The sequence below is a fragment of the Prinia subflava genome, chromosome 4, assembly GCF_021018805.1.
Source record: "Prinia subflava isolate CZ2003 ecotype Zambia chromosome 4, Cam_Psub_1.2, whole genome shotgun sequence".
Classification (NCBI taxonomy): Eukaryota; Metazoa; Chordata; class Aves; order Passeriformes; family Cisticolidae; genus Prinia; species Prinia subflava.
Window position 1 is genome coordinate 37767164 of NC_086250.1, and position 22095 is coordinate 37789258.

Genomic DNA, 22095 nt, shown 5'->3' on the forward strand with positions numbered 1-22095 from the left:
GTCCTCTGCATGCTTATGGAAAAGGTCAATTTGCTAACACTTTCTCATCAGTCACAGCTCAAACATGGTATCTGGTTTACATCCAAACAGCCAGCCAGTCAGCTAAGCAGCTGAGGTTAAACTAGGTATGGATGACTATCACACAAGTTTCCTAAAACAATTTGCTGAGAGCTGACCTCTTCATTCATATCATTGTGCTGGTTAGCATCAGATTAAAATAGGGTGTTAAGAAAGGATCAATTATAAAAGGAAATAAAAAAGTCAAGGCAATTCCTTCCCCAGGAAGCTAACCAGCACAAAGCAACAACATGGTCCAATGGATTATGGAAAGATGGAAAGAAGAGAAAATTTTCTGACACCTGGTATCCACAGTGATCATCGTATCACCAGCAAAACTGAACTTGCACTAAAGGTTTAAGTCTTAAGTGGCATGTCAGTTAGGGAAATAGCAATACAAAACACTTTTACCACCATCATTACTTCAGTTCCTAGCATAATAAAATGGGCTGCACAAATATGTTTCCTTGCTGACAGTGGAGCAGATCACTGTTGTTTGAAGAGTCCTTCCTTCTCTTTTTTCTAGCTGATGAAGAAAGTTATTCCCTTGCTTAGCTTCCAGCTGACATTCACATCAATACAACAGCTTCATTAGTCTCTCTCTTTTTAACACTGTCTTAGAGTCTAAGATAGCATTCTCTCTCATGAGACACACCCTGACTGCACAGTGCAAGGCAAACCTTTCAAATTGCAGCCTTTATTTGCTCTCGTTGTATCTCTACCCACAGCATAAACTGTGTCTACAATTGGAGGATCTGGGGATTAACGATCATTAAGCACAATTACTGCAGCAATATCAACAGTGCATGGGCAGCAACAGCATTTGTGCACTTTAGCAAATAGACACCAAAAAATGCAAAATTTTTTGGAAGCTTCCATAGGATAAAAGCACTGGAAAGGATAAAACAGGACCTTGGCAAGGAAGGTTCCTCTAAGTTTAACATATCAGAACAGTATGTCAAACAGCCCTTTTCCCCAAAGTTTCTGGTATTGGAGTGTTGTTGCTAGGACAATGAAACACAAGATCTGTCCCACAGTTCCGATACTCTTAATATATGCAACAAAATATCAGTGAAGACTGGAAACCCTGAGCTTGAAAATTTGATTTCCATAAGAAACCAATTGCCACACCATGCAGATGTGAAAAGACTAGTAAGAACAAAAGCAGACTAAAGGAGCTAGGCTGAGAAAATTAAACTAATAAAAATCTGAGAGTCTTCAGATCAGTCTACAAAGTGAAGGAAACTGCTACCAGAAGCTTCTATGAAAAACATTTGTATAACTATCATTGACTAAAATTCTGCTGCCAGTTTTTCCTAAAGCTCTCAATACCAGGGAGAAGTATTGCATCTGGATTGCATGCTCACAGTGCTGACTGACTCATTCTTAAATGGAAGGCCAAAGCTTAAGATGTTCCCTGGTTCAAGACCCAGTCAATCTCATTAACCCAACCCAAGGGATTAAGGTTATGAGACAGCCAACTTCAGCTGCTGTACTTCAGGGCCTCCCCAATGCAACTCAGTCCATGCAGCTCTACGCATTACAGCTACAAATCCAAACAGGTCTCCTGACTTTTTACTGCATTTTACCATTGCCCAGCTTGCTCATGAAAAAAAAATAAGAAAGGTTAGTAGTCACAAATTATGTTAAACCATTATCAGAAAACTTCACCTGTTTTTTTCCCTTAACAAAATGAGTGTCTCATTCATTCACAAAAAAAAAAAAAAACCAGACCCAAACTAACCACAAGATCACTACAGGCCTGTAGGTGGAGAGCTCATAAAATGGTAAGCTTTTGGAGGAGAAGACATACAGAGATGAGAGCAACGTCAGCAACTTCAACTGACCTGGCTTGTGAGGAGAGCTCCTCTGAACAGCAGAGCATGGCACAGAGGAGCTGGTGGGCACACCAGCATCGCTGTGCGTTACAACCCAGCACCACTCAAAGACACGTGTATGGCAGAGGCAGAGCCGTGTCTGAGCTAATAAATCCTGACTTTGACACAGCAAATGACCTGGGGCACAATGCTCTGCTGACAGTGTTATCCCATTTTCCATTCTAGATCCCATTAAGGGATCTTCATGCTTGTACTTGCACTGTACTCCACTGAGAATTATTCACCTCTCCCTAAAAGGAGCAGATGAGCTTCATTCATTTTATGCCAACGCAGGAATCAGGTTAAGTATGAGCTGTGCAATAGCTGTAAGTCAGCTGAACAGCCATTGTTCTCCACCATATTCTTCTCCATTATTTTCTGTATCTGGACACTGTAACAGACCCCTGAGCAGCAGCCAAGGCCACTCCAGCGATCTTCTCTAACCCAAGCTTCACATCCTGCAAAGCACACTTGACTCTGCAAAATGACTCTAGTTTGAATGGTGATTTTTACTGTCATTTGCAGAGATGGGGCTAAGGGCTAAGGGCTTAGGGCTTTTCACACTCTTGAGCAATAGGCATCCTGAAAGCGCTATGAATGCTAAAAAAAAAAAAACAGTTTAATAGGTAGTGGCCTCTGAGCTCATAAAAACCAAAGCATCTTCATCACACTCAGGAAAGTGCAGATATTTTGGAACAAACTCCAAATCCTAGGTCTGAAGGTCTGGGAATTATGGAAATAGATCAATTTACAAGGTTGCTCACATCAGAAAGCCAGTAAGCACAGTAAAGAAAAAATGTGACAGCACTTCCTGCCATTTTGGTACTGCAGCTTCAGAAGAAAACTGAGATAAGAAAGCAAATACAAATTTAAGGGTTTGTCTGCATTGAATGCTGTAATGTTTTAAGAGTTGAAATGCAGTGCATTTAGTCCCACTTTACACAGCATCATCACAATTAGACAGTTTTTCCAATTAAATTAGTGGTATTTCTATACTTGACCTTAGTGGATACATCACCTAGCCCTGCTAGTTTAAATAACAGCAGCTTTCCTAGCTGTACATTGCACTGCATTCATATGAACATATTCAAGGACTTAAAACTTACAACAATCAATACCAACACAAATATTTAGAAAGTAAAGGAATGGATGAAACAATAACACCCTTTGAAAATTTCTGACTCATTTAACTCCTGTGATAAGAGTTAGCAACAATTAAGATCATTCTATGGACACAAAACTAGAGTTCCCAATAGGTTTGTATATTGTAATCTAATCTGAAAATGAGCTCTGGTTCAGAAGTTTCCTGTACGCTTGTGGATTCTAAAATGCAGTTACTGAAATGAAGAAGCTGGAGAAGAACAACGCAGAAAACAAATGTATTTTCAGCTGTACAAGGTGTTTAGAGGCCATTTGTAGTAATTTTGAGTCATCATAAACAGCCAGTAGCACATTATACTAGTATGAAATGCTATCCAGAATGTTGAATTTTAACTAGGAGGGAAGGGATTTCATTATTGCTATTATTATGATTATTATATTACTATACTGCAAACAGTATTATACTGTATACACAGTGCTATAGGTACTGTGGAGACACAGCATTCATAATTACAGAATCTGTGATTCCACAGTCAGCTGTGGAATTCAAGAAGAAAATTCCAGCTTGCAAACAGTTTGCAGATGTTCAAGACTTCATTAAAAATACATTGTCAGACCCAATCGGGAACAAAATGCAAGTCTGCAGAAGTCTTTCAGAGTTGTTGTGGATTTTGTGTTTTGATTCCAGTGTAGGCATGTCCTAAAATGAATTGTTTCCATTGTGACTTTACCCAAACAGTACAGCACTGTGCTAATGCATAATAACTTGGAAAATTTTATTTGGAAATAAAACAAGATGTACTTTTATTATTTATTTTGATAAAATGAAATTGGTAAGTTTGGATTTTTTTTTTTTTTTTTTTTTTTTTTTTTTTTTTTTTTTTTTTTACTACCATTACTTTCAATTACAGTGTAAACTGGGCATGTAGATATCACCACTACAGTCTATAACCCTCAGTGGTAGCTCTGCTTTCATCACCCAGAGGTTCAGCTGCCTGCATGTCCAGGTCCATCTCTGGTATTGCCTAGCTGTATAAGACTGAAAGAGAGTTTAAAGGAAGTCTGGACGGAGATAACAGCTACACACTGTTGTCTGTACAGAAAGTTACAGACTTTAAGATTATTGAGACATCATCATTAGGTCAAGGATTCAAGAAGGAAGTACCAACACAAAGGTATGAAATCACAAAGCGTGGTTAGCTGGCCCCATTGGGAATCATCACCTCCAATAATCACCATCAACAGTGTTGGCAGAGCTGGTGGAAGGTGGCAGCTCAGCAACACACAGTCTATGGAATGCAGCCACACGGGACAGTCTTATCCAGCCAATGCCTGCCAAGCCAGCAAGGATTGTGAGCAGCGGTGAGCACACTAAAACAGAATCTGGCAGCTCATTAACTCCTAGATATCTTTTGCATGCATTATCAAACAAATTATTCCTTTACCCTTTTAAGATGAGTGAATCCTATATGCAGAATCCTTTTTATACCCAGCCCAAACACTGTAAGAGTGGCAGAAACAGGCTTTACCTTGGCAACAACAAAATTCCATTATTGGCAAAGCCAGTAATTAAAGAGGCACTAAACATCTAAGTCACACTCATTCTCAGGATTTTACAGAATCAGGACATCTATTTCTCCTGCAATCATCTAATAACGAAGTAATTTTTCTTTAAATAAATACAAGAATAAAATACAAAAGGCATGTACTTATTTAAACCACTGTCTGGGGTTAGCCATACTGGGCAATTGTGCATTGCCAAGCAGTGATTTGATTTTCATTATACCGCACTGACAGCAAAGTCATTTATCTTTTCTGCTCTCAGTCTCATTTTATCTTTTCCATACGCTTCTGTACTTTTCCTCTATCCTGCAGTGTTGCTGAATGCTGATGAGCAGAAAATGGTACAAAACCAGAGACTACCTCTTTGAGATTAAAGTTCAGGTACGGAAGGTCTAACTTTTTCCATTTTGGGGTTTCCAAAGCAGCTGTGTGTTTGGCATTGTCTGGGTATATAAAGATCACTTAAATACTTCACTGGCGGTCCTTCTCTAGAATAGACACACTTCCAAACAATTACTGATGTTTCACTCATAGTTCTAATATCTTTCCCATTAAAAACAGAAATTATACCCCTGTCACTGTAGCATTGGATAGTTAAATAAATCAAAAAGAAAAAAGATGAAAAGGGGTTTTCAACATGTCATAGCCATGATTTTTTAACTTTTTTTTTTTTTTGCATTCAACAAAGTTTTTTTACTAGCATTCCATAAAAATCAGTAAAATGGCAATATAAAGAAAAAAATCTTCCTAACATGATGGTACTTATCCTCTAAGTGTTAGCATCTAACCAGCGATGTGCATCCTACTGACAACTATCAACTCACCAGCTGAACTTGCCATTATTGGTTTGTTAGTATTGAATCAGGATTGTCTTAACCCCATTTCTCACCAAAACAAAACCTAAGTATTTAATGTCATGAGAGACAATACATCCCTCTCAAAATAAAGTGGAATGAAAATTTGTTCAAAAAACAAATATAACAGAATTACAGTCAAAACACTATAGCTGATGCTTCACAAAGCAGACACTTCAGATGCATTTCAGACCCCAAAGGTCTCTATGCTATGCATGTGTAGTGGTTTTATGTTTGACTGAATTCTGTGTGCCAGATTTAGTTTCTGCTGTGAGATAGGATTAGGAGAAAAAGGCAAAGTAGGCCTAACTTAAAAGGTAAACAGAGAGATTTATTAATACACACTACAAAGAAAATAAAAAATCAGAATGAAACTTTCAAAACACTCTCCCCTGCCCACAAACTGTTCACTTTTCTACTAACATAAAGAGACAAAACCTGTGATTTTTAGTCAGTTTCACCATTTAAAAAATAACCTTTCATCATTTTTTTGGGAGAGGCGTCTCTCCTAGAGTCCCGTAGAGACATCACCACAAGAAAAAGAGTCCTCTGGTGGCTTCTATGTCACAAATCTGCAGCTGCCCGAAAGAAACCTCTGTAAACTGTGAAATCTCACCCATTATTAAGCTTTCCCCATGGCTTCATATGGGCTTATCAGCTTATTAGGGGTACTGCTCAAGGATGCCTCTTCTGGTATAAAACAAAGATTCTCTTCTTCTATCTCTAAAATCATCTTTATCTCTAAAACTAGAGATCTCCTTTTTCCCTAGGAGCAAAGGGTTTCATATCACTTTTCTTCCTCTATTCAAAATTCTCTATTAAATCTCAATTATATCAATCCACAACTTTAACTAGAGACATGCATCCCCCCAAAAAGCATTCATATGTTACAGGAAATAGTTCATTCTCCATGGTTTACTAGAGAAGTCTAGACAAAAATGGCAAACTCCTCAATCCCTCCTTCAAATAGTGTTTTCACTCTCTTTTCACTGACTGTCCATGCAGTATTTCCTTACAGTTCGATCTCTTTGTCCTTTTCCTCTGTCTCAGGGAAGGGTTAGAGCTCCGGAAGTTTCATCTTGTGCTAAGAAAGAGTTGATTTCTTTTGCCCAGGCTTGCTGTGGTCACGCGATCTCTGCCGGGGCACTAGGATGTCAAGCCATGCTGACGGGGGAAGAGCACCCAAGCTGAGGGATCTCGGAGCAGCCCGGCTGAAGGACACCTCCCCATGACTCTTCAGTGACAATTGCCATGGCTGCTAACAACAACCTTTATATTCCTTGTGCACCTGATTAGGCGTATATATTATCACACCACTCCTCAGAGCAGCCCCTGAGAGCAAGATGGTACTTCTGGGAAGCTAGAAGGGAAAAGGGCCAGCCTGCACACAATCAGGATTTATATGGGCATTCTCAAATTCGCATTCAGTGTCCTCAGTGGTCAAACAATATGTCAGTATCTAAGAATTAGCTTCTGATAGGTCCCTGTCCTTTCCAAAACAATTGCAAAGTCCTGACAGGACACTGTTTCTACTTTAAATAAAAACCAAACTGTGTTAACCCATGACAGCATGCCTGTACACAAGATGGTATCTGTACCTCTGCTGTCAGGCAATGGCAGTCTGTTCAACAGAGTTAACAGAACCTAAAGAAGGATTCAGAATACTCCTCAACAGATACACTGGATGAATTGCACTCAGAAGAGCTGAAGATGTTGGTCAATCTCAGCACAACTGCAACTGTGAATGTTATCAGACTTCTCACATAACAGTGACCTGAACTATAACTACCCATGACTTGTAACAACAACCTTTATATTCCCTATTCACCTGATTAGGTGTATATATTATCACACTATCAGCATCTTTTTCAGCAGGACATTTTAGTCACCTTCCGTAAAAGTTCCCTGCCACAAAACACAAGATGCAACTGCCCTCTTCTTGTCAGTCATGAACTCTTCTGAGTGTCATGAACCCTGCCACACCAGCTGAGATAAGGAATAAGGAATGTGTCTAGAACCAGTGTGAACAAATAAGCAGAAAAGTGTCCAGCCTATACAGAATTATTCAGAACAGACATATGTACTAACATCAGTAAGTGCGAAGAAATGTAAACAGAAAAACATAACCCTAACTATGCATACACATTAGTAATCTACATTAGCTATAACTCAGAGAAGAGTTCTTGGGAATCACTGTGGCCAGCTCTCTGAAAATGTCAGCTCAGTGCTCAACAAATATTCAACAGGCAAACAAAAAGCTACAACAGATTAAGGAAAGAAAAAAAAAAGAAAAAAGAAAAAAAAAAAAAAAAAAGAAAAAAAATTATGCCACAGAACAAACTCAAGCATATAAACTTCAAGCATTGTGGCAATACCCCTCTCTCTTATTCAGTGTTTCAAACAGGCACTGTAGAACTTAAAATGCACAGAGAAAGGTGATAAGAAGAAGAAGAGATGGGAAGTGAATCCCATGCAAAGAGAGATTAAGTACTTTTGAATTCTGAAAAAGGACAGCTAAACTATGTATAGACTCAGGACTGGTACACAGCAAATGGAGAACAATCAGTCAGTCACTGATCACAGAAAAAGAGAGAGAAGACAATGAAAATGTGGAATAAATTCATTTAAGTAAATGAAACGTAATTAAAATACAGATCTTGTTGCCACCGGTTGTCAGAGTGTGAAGTGCAACAGCCTCCAATCCAGGTAATGTAGATTCACAGAGAGGTGGTCCTTTGGCAGCTATTAAGCCAATGGCTCATGTACAACTCAAGGGCAGGGTCACTGACAAACTAGAGTTTAGGAGTAATACTCCACTGATTGTCTCCTCTAAACTAGTCTCCATTTAGGACATAGGAAAATATTTTCCTCTATGTCTGTTCTTACCTTAGGTGTGTTGTGTTTTTTAATAAATACTGGGAAAAAAAATCTCAGTGTAAACTAACATGACTCAAAGACCAGCTCTGGCTGTGGGTCCCTTAAACAGTGCCTCTTCCTTGTGGATAACAGGACCTTTTCCTTCAACTATAGTGACCAACACAGCTAGACTCGAGAAAATAAACGATAACAGGTTCTTAATAATCAGGAAGGTGAGATACAGATAGAGAAACAGTAACAGCTCACTCTTCTGAAGGATCTTGCTTGTAATTCACACATACCAAGCACTGGCATTAACTTCTCCACCTGGGCAATAATGACAGCAGCTTGGATGTGAAAGACTCACAGTTAGAGGGATGCTTCACAAAGTTAGAGAGTTATGGTTAGTCATATTTCTCAATGACACCTCCACGAGTCATCAAGAGTGGCAAAATATCTTCATAGATTTTTATATTGTTCTTTCTCCACATTTATGATGGCATATCACTAAAAAGGACAGTAGTGCATTTCCTTCTTCTCTCAAATTAGATCCAGAGACTGTCCACATATTGGACAAGATGGTTCAGTCAAAAGGCCATTAAATTTTTTTTACTCACCCATTGGATAATTACAGGCTCACTGTCCAACCACAAATCACTAGATTTGACAGAAATGATACAGCAAAGTGTGCAGGCAAGGGAGCGGGAGGAACAACACAGGTCTGTTCAGTAGCAGCTTTCAGCTACACTGCTTTATTCACAATGGTAAAATGCAATCTATGGTTCAGCAGCACTATTTGAACTTAGTCAGCTGAATGGAAAACACATAATTCCTTGGACCTGAAAGACAGTGAGTTGAAGTGACTAGAAGCCATCAAGCAGTGGAAAAGGACATTAAAATCTGTGGTTAGAGGATATTAGATAGAGCAGAGCTTGTCCAAGTTCAGGTGACAAAACTCAAAAAATATGGGAAAGCACCTCAACTTGTAATTGTAATTACAACAACAGCTCAGCTTAATGAAAACATCCCACTATCAGTAAATGATGTCTGCATTTGAGAGGAAGTATCTTTTGAAGCAGATAGATTCTGCTGGGAAATCAGTTTTGTTCTTTTCCGGACTTCCTCATGTAGGTACTGCAAGGTGTCATTGTACTGGTGAGATCAGTTACGGAACAGAATGTATAATTAAATGTATTCAAATACTTCAAATGCTACTAAAGCACAAATGTACATACAAAACAGCACTCAGGATATTTCTTCTTAGCCATCAACTCTGAATAACAGAACTGTGAAGCCAGGCAACTCTACACTACCAGCTGCACTATGATTCACACATCCTTTTTATCCTCACAATACTTCATGGTAGTATAATCATTCCTAGTCATGTGTGATTCATCAAAGTATTTTGTAGTAAAGACAAATGTTATAATATGCTCTATTGTAACCATGCAAATTACTTATCTTCATTTCCATACCTAAATTATGCTTTCACTGAACTTTTTCTGCTGCTCAAGCAGCTCTCATGTTCCAAGCTAGTTCAGCATTTCAAAGTTATTTCATAGCAAGGAGACCCAAGTTTTCCAAGAGGTGGCCTTCTTCACCCTCTTTCACTTTCTCAAGCCTCTTTATGCTTTTGCACATCACTGTTTTGAAAAGGTTTGCACTAGGTTCTTAACTCTTAAGCTACCACCCAATCTCCTCTGTGTGCCTCATGTTTCCTGTGGACAGAAGTTAATGTAAGCTCACTTGGCAAACTGTACAGTACTTGCCTCAGCAACTGTGAATGACAGGTCTTCTGTGGATCATCACAAGCCAAGCAAGACAGAGACAAAATGAAAAGTTGCAAACTTCCTTTTTCTACATCAAGATACATATTCCCAAGGGATTCATCTTTCTCCTCTCTTGGGACCTATTAATTTATTAAAGTTAATACTCATTGCTGTCCACAAGAGATGTAATATTTTTAAATACAAAAGTTAATACAGTCTATTTCCTAATCCTCTGCCTATTAAAACTTTTTTTAAAGTGATCAGGAGGGTCAACAGGTGACTGCAATGCTATTTTAGAATAGCTCGTTTTAACTGTCTAAATTTCCACTGCAGACCTAATGGTCCCAGCTCAAGCATAAACATTCAGAAGCCCCAGAGGAAGTAAAATAGAACATAAGTACAAACCACCACTCCACATTTTACAGTTACAACAAGAGATCACAATGAAGATCGAATACAACCAAGCATGGCACGATAGGAGACTTTCAAAGAAGGGCAGAATGCTACTACTACCTCTGTTGGTGCTTATCACAGAAAGGTTGTATAGCAAAAATACTGTGGACTGAAATAAACCAGATATTCCCGGTGATCACTCTGTTGCTTTACTTTAGAGCTGTGTATTTAACATGTTAAACATACAGAATTGGTAAGGAATAAAAAGCAAAGGTTAATGATGAGAAGAAAAGCAACTCTGGGCATCACACCCTTTCCATCCCCCAAATCCAGTTAGTAGAATTTCAGTAGGAAATTCAGAGAAGAATTATTCCTTTACTCTTGTGAGAGGAAAAGAAAATCCAAGGTATGTCATCTCTGATACAGCAGTAGCCAAAAATCTAAGTATTTACAAATTAATATGCATTCATATATATGACTTTGAATTAAGCAGTACATTTCATCACTCATTGGCATTCCCACATACAGATTTGGGCTTCTATCTAGAAAATGGACATCCATCTATCAGACAAAAAACTACAAAGCTGTCTCATCAGGTATAAATCAGTTTCCCTTTTTCCCATGATATTTGAAGTGCAAGAATGAACTTAAAACATTATCAAATTTCAAACATATAGAAACACTTTTCAGTAAAACAGAACACCGCATGATGTTATTATTGTTCAACAATGGTGGGTGATTTATTTAGCCAGGGGATTGAAGAGCAACAAGAAACGCATGTGGTATGCAAATGATTCGGCAGGTATACTTTCTTTGAAATTATTCTATAGGAATTCATTTCCCTTCTTCCTCCTCCAGCTTTTATTTCCTTCACCTTATCTTTTTACGTTTATTAACTGAGGTACTATTTGCTGTCCTGAGGATATGAACTCTTAATTGAGGTTCCAAGCTGCTGTGACTACCAAACTATCACCACGCTTGGGAAAAGGGAGGTGAGAGGGAAAAAAGTGTGGGTACCCCCACAGGTAAATGCTAATAACCATCTTTTGCTTCTTATCCTCTCCCTCCTGCAGCCATTTCAAATACATAAAATACCAGTTTTCTTGTTCTGTCCCACATTGCCACACAGCACCACTGCACTCTGTGAAACAAAGTGCATTGCTAAACATTTTTCATGATAATCCACTGTGGGATAACTTTTTTTTTAATAAACTTTAGGTCATTTACCCTTCAAAGAGAAACATAATCTGCTTTCAAATTGTGCTGTTCCAAATACAAAGATAACACGCTCAGTTCTCATTTCTAACTGCTCTTGCTAGGTCTCAACAGCAGGCAGCAGCCAGAAAGCTGCCAGGCAGGAGCAGCAGAGGATCTCCTAGGGGTACTATTCAGTGGAACCAGGCCAACAGAGCTGGTTCTCTGGCACCTGTCCCCACCCCAGTGCATGAGAGGCGTGCCAGGGGATGGGGCCACGAGCCGAGCTCGAGCAGTTGGACAATCACAGCAACCACTATGAGCTGGAATAAACTTGAGAATGAGAGCATTGCCTGCAAGGCAGTCCATCAGCCTCGCTATTTCCACTGCTGCAGTTTGATCTGTGCAAACAACACCCCTGGAGAGTAGCAGGAAAGGACACGTGAAGCCATGGAGGCTAGATGCTGGAAAATCACGTTTACAAATTCACAGAATATGCTGAGTTAGAAGGGATCTATCAGGTTCATCAAGTCCAGCTCCTGGCCCTGTACAGCACCACCCCCAAGAACCACTCCATATACCTGAAAGCATTGTAAAAATGCTTCTTGAATTCTGTCGGTTTGGTGCTGTGACCACTTCCTGGGGAGCCTGTTCCAGTGTTCCAGCACACTCCAGGGAAAAAACCTTTTCCAGATATCCAAACTAAACCTCCCTGGCTCCACTTCATGCCATTTCCTCAAGTACTGTCACTGGTCACGAGAGTGAAGAGATTGGTACCTACCTCTCTGCTTCCCCTCGTGAGAATGTTGAAGACAAAATGACATCTCTCCTCAGTCTCCTCCAGGCTAAACAGACCACACGCCACAAGGCTTCCCCTCAGGGCCATTTACCATCCTCATGGCTTTTCTTTGGATACTCTCTAAAAGTTTAATATCTTTTTGATATTGTGGCACTCAAACCTACCCGCAGGACTTGGGGCAAGGCTGCCCCAGTGCAGAGCAGAGCAGAGCAGGACAATCCCCTCCCTTGCCCAGCTGTGATGCTGTGCCTGATGCCCCCCAGGCTTGGCCCTTCCTGGCTGCCAGGGCACTGCTGGCTCGTGTTCAACTTGCCACGGACCAGGACGCCCAAGTGTCCTTCTGTAGCACTGCTCTCCAGCTTCTCATTCTATTCCAGCACCTGATTAAAAAAAACTTTCAAAAAGGGTATTGAAGTGTGAAAGCACCCCACCAGAAGAGCAAAAGAGTTCTGTCAACCCTACAATACCTTAGAAGAAAATCAAATTGATGAGGTATTCTACTAGTAAAAGTGGGGGTAAATACCATATACCTCCTGGTAGCAATATAGTGGGACAAAGGCAAAAATACGCTGGCATTTGTGCAGGTTTTCCAACACGAAAACAACAGGTCAAGGCAAGCCTAAAAGGTGAACATTACAGACACCTGACTGACTGTCCCCAAAAAGGAGGGCTTGGACTGGCAACAGGCATGAATCTCCATTAAATGAGTGGTTACCTTCCCACCACTGGCTATAAAAACTGGGAACAAACAGGCTAAGTTTCTTGTTCCTGTAAGAAAAATACGATTAAATTTTACCTAAACCGTGGAGGAGACACTGGTCTATAAATAAATAAAAGCACACATCACTCTCCTCCATCAACAAATACTATACCTGTCACTCAACTAGATGTCAACTAAGTCTGTAATCCATTTTCCCTGCACAGAGCACATTTACTACAGGAGGTACGCAGGAAAGCACTGGCTTGACTGACAGATGTTCAGGCTACTGCAGGATTGTGTTCACCTTTACATTGTTCTAGAGTGAGATAGCTTCTACAGATTATTTGGCACATCATTTTTGCTTTTATAGCAAAAGCATGACTCTGCAGAAACACACTAATAGATTCCTGCTACTTCCTTGGACGTCAGAAAGCCGAATTCATGTTGATGCCAAGGAGAGACGAATAAGTTAATGAAGTCAAATACGACAGCACAACATAAGAAGCATAAGGAGACATGAAACAACATAGTGAAAAAAGCAGAGTGCAGCTCAAGTGTTCAGTCTTGACTATGAGCTGCATTGTCACAGCACATACTACTAAGCATATGCTCATTAGCACATGAAAGGGAAACAGAGTCTCTTCTCTTACATCTCCCTCCTTTCCTTGCTCGTAATGTGGGAAGTAGGAAGAACTGCAGGCACCTCATTCTCCTCTGGACAAATGGCAGGGAAAGAGTGGGAAATTCTGTCAGACCTTTCTTTTCTTTCATTAGCCAGCAGAGACCCCAGATGAAGCAGCGACAGGCTGAACTGCTCTTGAATGTACAGAATTACAATTAGGAAGCTGTTCTGACAACCATCAGGCCAGGAATCGTGCTGCCTCTCTCCTCACTGTAATTGCAGCAAGTCATAAACCTACCAAATAGCCACAAATTAAGAAACTGATTTATGCTTTTTGATAGTCTTCTTGCTACTACATACGAAGTACACCACTGCCCCCAGATAATCACAGGTGATCTTCCTAGCATAAAACAAAACAAAACAAGGCTTCCAAACTCAAGTCTTTCAATTCAATAGCATTATTTGCAGAGTGCACCTGGGCATTGACATTAGTAAAACAAATATCACATTTAAATACAGCATGTACTACAAGTGCTGATGGAGAGCAATTTTTAAAGGAGTAGGCACAATAAATGTACAGTGTTTTCTTGGTGCATTTGACTTGCAAGTTCAACCAGAAATCAATAACAATGGAGTGCAAGTTTGCAATTTATGTTTTTAACAAATTCCCTGGCATATTCAGTTTAGCGTGGTTGCTGATCACATAGGTTTCTGTTTGTTTGTAGCATGTTTTGCAGCTACAGTATTTAAAAATTAATAAACTAGAAGTTATTTTCAATATACAAACCTGAAACAGAATGGGTAAAGAAATATTGATGCAGTGAATCTGAAAAAGCTATGATTTCTTTGGATTCCTATTGTATTATAATATAGCTTCCCACTTAAAATAATTCACAGTAGTAAGCACTGAACTGAGTAAAAGACAGTTGCAGAACCAGCCTGTTGTTACTGCAGAGAATTTCACACACGCTAAAGAAAGCACCAACACACCTATCTATATATCCATGTGTGGTTTTCTAGCTCAGTGAAACTGCATACTTCCCAATCCACTCTTTCTAACACGCATTTTATTTTTAACTGTTCCATGAAAGCTGTTCTGCAGAAGGCAAGTCTGGGACATTAGTAACAAAAAGCAAAAATATGTGCATCATTGTAAGATTCCTGGACATATAAAGATTAACTATTACAAGTCTGCATTGTACAAGGCTTTAGAAATATACCTGGTGCTTCCTGTGTTAGCTGTTACCCGTTTATCAGATAAACCTGTGGCCTCCCAGTGTTAAGTGATGGGCTAACAAAAGTTACTTTGCAGGGCTTCAAAAGTAGAGTAGAACTCTGGAGCTGGACTTAAATTCATGTTGCAGAGGAAGAAAATTTTAATTGAAGACCAGTTCTACTTTTGATAGCAAAACCATTCTGCTGTAACCAATGTGCTCACCCACAAAGAATTATCTCATGTATAATTGCTTCAATACTGATTAATAAATAATAACTGATGAAGAGACTTTGCTGGCAGTCACTACCATAACTAAGGAAAGACCTAATGAAGAGCCTCAGGCCTTAACCCAGGTAGTCATTAGCTGACAGAAATTGCCTGGTCTTGAGATCATTCTTGCTATTAGATAAAAATATTAATACATTTTTCAAATACAAAACAATTTTATACAAGTTACTAGCTGAACTGCATAGTAAGTGCATAATTATTTTAAACAAGACTGATATTTTCAGTTTTTTCTAGCAACTAACAAATGACAAAACTCACTGGGAAAAAAGTTATTCTGCTGTTCAACATGGAGTTTTTTTCTTTTTCTTAGATTATTACTGAAAGTCAGCTCTGTAGTCTCCTCAGACTGATCACCACACTTCAGATAAGGGAATGACCAACACAGTTGTCCAGCTGGAAGCACTGTACTATATCCAGTCCTCTTGTCTTAAGGACATGAATAAAACCATGGTCCCATGCTGGAACTAAACCAACATGAGCTGCTGGACATGTACTGATTCTGACCTAAATCTGCTTATGTGACTCTGTTACTAGCTCTTCCTGGACAAAAATAATTTTTCACTTGTGCACAATCAAGCAACTACAACTACATGGATCCCATTTTTGAGACCACTGTATCTTTTTTAGTTATATTAAGCCAAACTGAGTGAGCCCCTCAAGCATATGCCTGAGAGAATTCAATGCCAGGACCTTAATGGAGGCTCTCTGCAAGCCCGAAAGCACTACAGAAACAGCAATTATCTTACTTTGCCTTAGCTAGATTATTAGAGCTCCTCCTCATTGGCCGGGGTAAGACTTAAATATACTGTAAAGCTTGTGAACATTAATTACATCTTAGATAAATACCAAAACAAAAGCAGTGCAATAATGGTTGACTTAATTCTGATATAACTTGTTAAGATCCTTCTTAGCCTTAAGGCCTTTGTATCACAACAAAGTATTCAGTACTGATGGCACTACAATAGCATTTAATACAGCTGAAACCAAGATGCACCCGGTCATAAAGGTCTCTTCAAAAAGAGAACGTGCATGGGTTCAGTCACACAGCAGAGGCCCTACCCTGAGCAGCTGACCCAGCTGTGGTCAGGCACACACTGCCAGTCCTGCAAAAGGTGCCAGCCCTTCGAAAGAGAAGCAGGGCCAGGAACAGTGAAACCACGCAAATTCCCCTTTGGGTGCTGCCTTCTTTCAGCATTTCTCGTCCCACGCACTACCACGCAGCTAGATAGCCACTTTCTTTCACAGCTGCTCATTCCCATCTGCTCTGGTACTGTTGGCACTTGTCTCTTTAACCCCTGCACCCACAAGCCCTCCTGACTTTGCTCCTTTCCATACACTTTCTTTTTCTGTTTTTAGTAGATACTCCCCCTAATAAGACAAACGCTCTAGTGTTGCCAGTTGGCATTTTATTTCCATGCCTATCTCCACATCCCATCCACAGCAAAAACAGAAGATGAATCTCCCAGAAAGATCTTTTCCAGCAATACATGCATCTCCACTGATACACTTTGTGCTCCCTCCTTCCACTAACTCAAACAGAGAAAGAATTTACAGGGGAAAAAATGAATTAAAATAACTTACAAGACACTGAAAAGCCATGCAGGAAATAGCAAGTTTTCCACGTTCACCTGACAAAGGAATGAGAAACAGAGGGTTTGGAGAATAGAAGCACTAATTCAAGCAGGAAAAAAAATAAAGCAGTAGTAGGAAAAGACCCAGTGGATTGAAAGCACAAATAAAGGCAACAATGAAGGAAAGAGACACACAGATGATGTGACAGACAACATAATCCAACCAGCAATATTTTGCTTATAAGAATTACTGACAAAGAACATATGATGCATGACTAGGAAACACAACATAAGACTAGAAGCAAGCAAGCATGTGGAGGTAAGTGGAGTTTTCTGGATTATTGTACTGTGCAAAGATGGCAGTATACAGATCCCATGATTTTCCCCAGCTGCAGCTGGTACAACTGCTAGAGCCATACACTGATCAGCTAAGCTCGCAAGGGCAGCCTCCTCCCTCAAAACAGCATTACCTCGGGCACCGCCCTGGTAGAACTAGGCTGCTCCCTAGTCCATAGCAGCATAGATGACTGCACCACTGTCCTTCCACAGCAATAAGTGCCTGCCTAAAGACAAAGGCAGTTGCAGTAACTTCCTGTAATCCCAGCTGAACCTGAATAACATATTATATACCTGTAATACATACAAAAAGTCAGCTCTGCTTTTAAATTACCTGATCTGGAAGGGATTTGGATCAGACTCGTATGGACTAAAGAGTTACGGATGCGATAATGGTTCACATCCACTATAGGATGCTCCTAAAAAAGAACTGCTTTTCTTAATTCCCTTTACCCAATTAATTTTAGTGTATGAAATACAAAACATCTTCATGCAAGGATTATATATGTTATAGCCATGTAAGTATTTTGATTGCCTACCTAAGCATTCCAGAAGGCAGTTTCTATTTAAAACTTGACTTGTATTGAATGTCATGCTTAGGTTTAAACTGATTTTTGAGGTCAATGGCATTCTTTGAGAAAAAATGAACAGTTAACATTCAAGCAATTTTGAGGAAAAAATCTGCTTTTCATCTCACTACTCTCAGCTACTTCTACTCCTCAGGGTTTATCCACCTTTGACCACAGCACTTCATTAACACTGGTCAGCTGGAAGAGAACTGAGATTATAATCATTAGCATGCTGTCAAAATTTGAAAGGACAACCCACTCCCCCCAAAATGTTTTGTGAACCAAAACCAAGTTCATAGAAGTGCCAAAAGAAATGCAAATGTAGATGCAAGCTGGAGTCTTTTAGGTGTCTACTAACAAATACAACAGATACTACATTAATTATAATGAAGATTCACCAATATAAGAAATAGCCTATGAAGATGCTTCAGGTGAATTTTTGGTAATTTTCATGAAAATCCATTCATTTTTAGAAGCAAACTTACTTTTACTATACATTTAAGTTAACTGTCATGGATATGGGAGTAACTATATTTTAGTAAAAAGTGGCTTTGAAGGAAACCAAGAAATTTAAAATTTCATGTGCAAGGATTCAGATAATTTCAAATTCACCCAGTAGCATTCATTAACTCCTGGCATTGAAACATAAGAGACTCAAAAAGATAATTACCTCTGCAATTTATCTGAAAGAATGCAGCTCTGAACTGAAGTACTTGCCATGAGCTCGTACCCTAAAACACACTCTTTCAACAAAACTGGACCATGATAAAAGATGATCAGATCCCAACTGGAACTGAAAAACAGCAAGATATATTTAACCCATAACCCAGTGCAAACTATTTAGTATTCCTGGGTGTTACTATACCTCTGTGGTAAGGGCTTTATAAAAAGACAAGAACTAAAATTCTAGACGAACCAAACAATTTAATGGGATAGAGATTATCTCAATCTATGTAGGATTTTGGTCTTCAAGTTTCCACGAAGATTAACCTATTAATTTTCATAATAGTTGGCAAATTTCTGTACAATGGTACTGTCAAGCTGGTGGGAGGGATATACCTATGTATCTCCAACATGTGCTGAACCAACAGACTCAAGTATAACTATAAGGCTCTAGTAACCACACATCTCTAACAAAAGAATACTTGGATTTTTTCTTCAGAATCCAGGTAAATCAAAAGTCTTGAGAACAGTCTTGGGAAACACAAGAACAGCAGAAAGACAAGACATAAGTGGGCCTCTGCTTTCAAGGCATCAAATATATTAAAGCAGCAAAAGTCTACAGGATATGAGCTCTAAACAATACTGCAAGAAAATGAGTTAAGGAGGAAGTAGGTTGCATGTTTCAAATTGATGGTCCAGAGGTCCACCCCCATGTTTCAAATATTTGGTTATTCCAATAGCAGTGATAGGACAAGGAGTAACAAGTATACTTGTTACAGTCAATAGCAGTGATAGGACAAGTTTCAAAACAAAAGTGGGCAGGTTTAGATTAGGTGTTATGAAGAAATTCTTCACTGTGAGGGTGGTAATACACTGCAAGAGGTTGCTCAGAAAAGGTGTGGATGACCCATCGCTGAAGTGCTCAAGGCCATGGTTTTTGAGCAACCTGGTCTAGTGGAAGGTGTGCTTGCCTGTGGCAGGGGGGTTCAGAACTAGGCGATCTTTATGGTCCCTTTCAACCCAAACCATTCTATGATCCTGTGACTATTACATATGTCTCAGCAGTTCCCACATCACTTCAGGTTAAAGCACCTCAGGAGAACCACTTCCTAGTCATATTGCCTCCTTGTGTGGTGCCAAAGAATAGTATCACAGTCTGCTGGTCATGGTATAAAAGGGACGAGGAATGGTCCCCAGTGTACTACCCAGCTGTTCCAATAACAAAAACAAGACTTATTTGTTGATTGCTTCAGGATTGCCTAAATGACATATGCCAGCACTGTCCTGGGTCTACCTTCCATCGGCACAGCCTTGAATCCATGCTAGGACTCTGGTAGTAGCACAAAAAGTCAGATCAGTGAACTATTTTGGCTGAAAACTTACCACATTTTCAGTCATTTTTCAGGTCAGTTTTCAGCCGGATCATATGGCTGTACAGAGCTGACGGCTGTCACAAGGAAGAATACCTTTGGCTCAGAGAAGGTGGATCAGCTCTCTCCACTGCAGCACAGTGCTTACGCTGGCTCAAAGTGTTTAAGGAGGTATTTCCTGATATTTTCCTGCAGCCCTTCATCATGCCCCCAGGCTACAGCACAGAATCATACGGCATTTGCCAAAGTATAAGGTAAACACACCTTCGCTCAGTTCACAGCTCAAACTGTTGTCTAGTCCTCTACTTCCAGAACTAGCTCTGTTTTGTTATTCACAGTAACTAAGTAGGAAGGGTTTCTCTGTATGTTCACCTGAAAAATCAAGATGACAGCGCTGTGAAATATTCTATTAAGTTGACAGCATTTCTCATGTATGTTTTGACTTGTTATACAGTTCTGAGCTTGATATTTGTACACAAAACCAAAACTGACATAAATAAAGGATTTTCTCTCTTTTTTTTTTCAAGGCATTACTCCTGGGATCATGCCATACTTGCAAAAAACAGCTCCGGAAACGTAGTGCTTCCATCAACCTCAAGAAGTGAATAGGTTGCAAAGTCTTGCTTCTGAGCAAAAGATCTAAGAGAGAAATTATTATATCAGCCTCCTGAGCTAGCATACAGCACATCACGGGATATGTCAGTACTGAAGGAAGGAGACTGCAAACCTTACCAGTATTACCACTTTAATAATCTCATGAACACTGGTAATGAAAAGGCTACAGGAAAACAAGAGAAAACTTCCCAAGAAAACCAAAGTGTAGTTTAACAGCATATTTAAAAGTTTAAAATTTCCTCAGATAACCACACTTACTAAGCTAACCATTTACAAAAGGCACAAGACAAACCAAAAGTTAGACAAACCTCTAGGAAAAGTCCCAAACAATACGCATAATCGTTAAATAGACCAGCAAATTTTAAAAATACTAATCAAGAAAATATTTTAAACATTTGCTGGTACAATCCCTTTACAAAAAGTGAGGGTTTTCAAGGTAATGAAATGTATTTGGTATATTTGAAATACTTACAACTACTCCACTCTTGGTGATAGTTTCCCGGTATGTAAAATTGCACACTGCCCAAGCCAGGTAATAGGTGGACATGAGAGGGGTCTGTGAAAAGTGATCTGTAACCCATCCATCTTCTTCAAAAACAGAAGTCTCAACTGGCATGTTGGACAAAGATAAGTAAGTCGCTTGATGTCTGATGCTGATTTTGAATGTGGCCTTGTAGATGGGCTCGTCAAAGCAAGGAAAGGCTTTTCTGGCATGAGTAGGAGAAAACTGCGTAACACCAAGAAACCTAGAAAAGCAGGAAACAAAAACAAAAACTGTTTACTAACTGTGTCTAGGACTTAATTCATACCAAATAAGACACTGCTTGACCATTGTGGCTTAAAGGAGGAAAAAATTACAACTGTACAAAATACACAGTGTTTGAACACCACTTGATCATTTTCTTACTACCTCTACTGCAATGCAATAGATACAAATTAATGGTCCACAAATTTCCTACAAATTTGTAGACACCACACTGACATTAAATAAATCAACCCTCACACTGCATCAAACTTCAGGTTCTAGCAGTATTGTTCATCAATACGTGGGGAAAAAAGTGAGCCACTGCTGGTTATACAATGTAAAACACGCACTCAGTTCAAACCAGGATTTAAGCCTCCAGTGTTGCACTCTGCCCTGCAACACTGACAGGGCGCTTTACCTTTCTCTGGGCATGAGAACTTACGGTCACACAGTGCACTCGGGAGGGTCACTGTTTTCCACTGCTGATTACCTCTCTACCAGCTGCATGTAGGTCTGGGACACAGTACTGTATAGCACTGCTGTGTCTGTGCACATGCAAAAAAAACATTCTGTGAGCTTTGCAGAATCACAAATGCAAGAAAATTATTAAACCAGCACTAGGTATTTCACCACTCTTCTACACATGCTTTTCTTTTCTGGTATATTTTATAGAGAGCAAATCCATGTTCTCAGCTAATGGGTCAAATTATGAAAAGATCTCTGAAGGAGGTAAAGGTATTTATTAAGCACATATGGGAAGAATGGGAAGGCTTTAGCTTGACAATAAAACCTGTAACTGTTTTCTTTGGAACAAAATAAATTTTAATCCAGATACAGAATAGGAAGCTTTCTCGATGGAGACTTAGATTTACACATTTGGAGAAAAACCATGATCTTTTTGCAGAAACAAGAAGCTACACTCAAAAGGTTGAATTAC

At 39.5% G+C, this 22095-nt stretch overlaps 1 protein-coding gene across 1 annotated transcript in view; it reads right to left on the reverse strand.

Annotated features, from left to right (window-relative positions):
* Positions 1-22095, reverse strand: part of TRHDE (thyrotropin releasing hormone degrading enzyme) — a 213906-nt gene that overhangs the window by 186339 nt on the left and 5472 nt on the right. The window contains exon 2 of the mRNA XM_063396448.1: positions 20886-21159. Within this exon, the coding sequence (XP_063252518.1) occupies positions 20886-21159 (274 nt within the window). The remainder of the gene's footprint in view (positions 1-20885; positions 21160-22095) is intronic.